Source organism: Penaeus monodon, chromosome 41 (assembly GCF_015228065.2).
Source record: "Penaeus monodon isolate SGIC_2016 chromosome 41, NSTDA_Pmon_1, whole genome shotgun sequence".
Classification (NCBI taxonomy): domain Eukaryota; kingdom Metazoa; phylum Arthropoda; class Malacostraca; order Decapoda; family Penaeidae; genus Penaeus; species Penaeus monodon.
Window position 1 is genome coordinate 26,571,552 of NC_051426.1, and position 1,477 is coordinate 26,573,028.

Below are 1,477 nucleotides of genomic sequence, written 5' to 3' on the forward strand. Positions count from 1 at the left end.
GTGTGTGTGTGTGTGTGTGTGTGTGTGTGTGTGTGTGTGTGTGTGAGAGAGAGAGAGAGAGAGAGAGAGAGAGAGAGAGAGAGAGAGAGAGAGAGAGAGAGAGAGAGAGAGAGAGAGAGAGAGAAAGAGAACGAGAGAAAGAGAGAGAAAGAGAGGGAGAGGGAGAGAGTTAGAGAGACAGATAGGTGGGTAGGGAGAAGAAAAGGGATAAAGAGAAAGAAAAACAAAGAAACAGAACAGAAAGGAAAACAAATCCTCTCTCTCCATAGCATTACATCACGAGAATCCACCCCTGCCCCCACATACACCCCAAGCACACCCTCCCTCCCCCTCACCCCCTCCTCTCACTCACTCCCAGTTCACACACACTCCACTGTGATGCCTTAATTAAAAGAAAGAGAGTTTGTACAGAGTTGACTACAACAAAGTCCCAAAAAAGTCCCGAGACTGAAGTGAACTTTAAACCGATAAGGAATTCCAGTCCCGCTGTTATGGGCCGCCCAACCGCTCGCTGGAGGCCCCGGAGGCGGTCGCTACTCCAGTGGATTTTGTAAATTAATCCCGCGCACACACATACACACACACACACACACACACACACACACACACACACACACACACACACACACACACACACACACACACACACACACACACACACACACACACACAGACCCTGATATAGATACTGACACAAACATACACATACATACAGACACTAACACAAAGACACATACAAACACACTCACACATACATGCCGACATAGACACAGGCAAGCGCAAACACAAGATACACAGACCTTGACAAAGACAAAGACATAAACAGGAGCACAGACATAGACAACTACACTGACAGAGGCACAGACACAGACGCAGAAACAAACAAACAAACGAAAACAATTAGAAGAAAATAAGGAAACAAAATTAAAAGAAGAGAAAATAAGGAGTTATATAAAAAAGAGGTGAAAGTAGAAGCACAAAAAGCCGAAGCAGAAGTAGGAGAGGAGGAAAAACTCCGAATAAAAAGACTTTTCCCACGCGAGAGTTCTTGGCGGCGATGTTCAACCTCCTCCGCCCATCCCCGAGATTAAACGTCCCTTGCCCAAGCCGCCCCTCGGGACCTACGACCCCCACCCCACCCCCCACCCCCACCCGGACGGACGCCCCTCGCCCCCACCCCCCCGACATCCTAAACAGCTTCCGCGTCTCACAAGGGAACTACAGGCCAGCTTCCGCGTCTCACAGCGGGGGAAATTACAGGCCGGACAGGCTAGCGCCGCATCCCTGGGACTTTACCGCGGCACAACTCACCCCGGGAATCACCTCTCGCCCGACGGAGGCACCTGTCGGAGCACACGCCCCTGTCCCATTAAACTCCGAGACGCCTCAGATCTCAGAATCCCCGGAGGACCTGATAAATCTCCCTGCGAAATCCCTTTACGAAATCCTTTACGTCCCCTTCCCCCCCTCACAATAA

At 50.4% G+C, this 1,477-nt stretch overlaps 1 protein-coding gene across 1 annotated transcript; it reads left to right on the forward strand.

Moving 5' to 3' along the window:
- The first annotated feature begins 1,057 nt into the window (after positions 1-1,057).
- Positions 1,058-1,477, forward strand: LOC119598462 (proline-rich receptor-like protein kinase PERK9). The gene has a single exon (XM_037948094.1). The coding sequence runs from the start codon at positions 1,058-1,060 to the stop codon at positions 1,475-1,477; it is 420 nt and encodes a 139-aa protein (XP_037804022.1).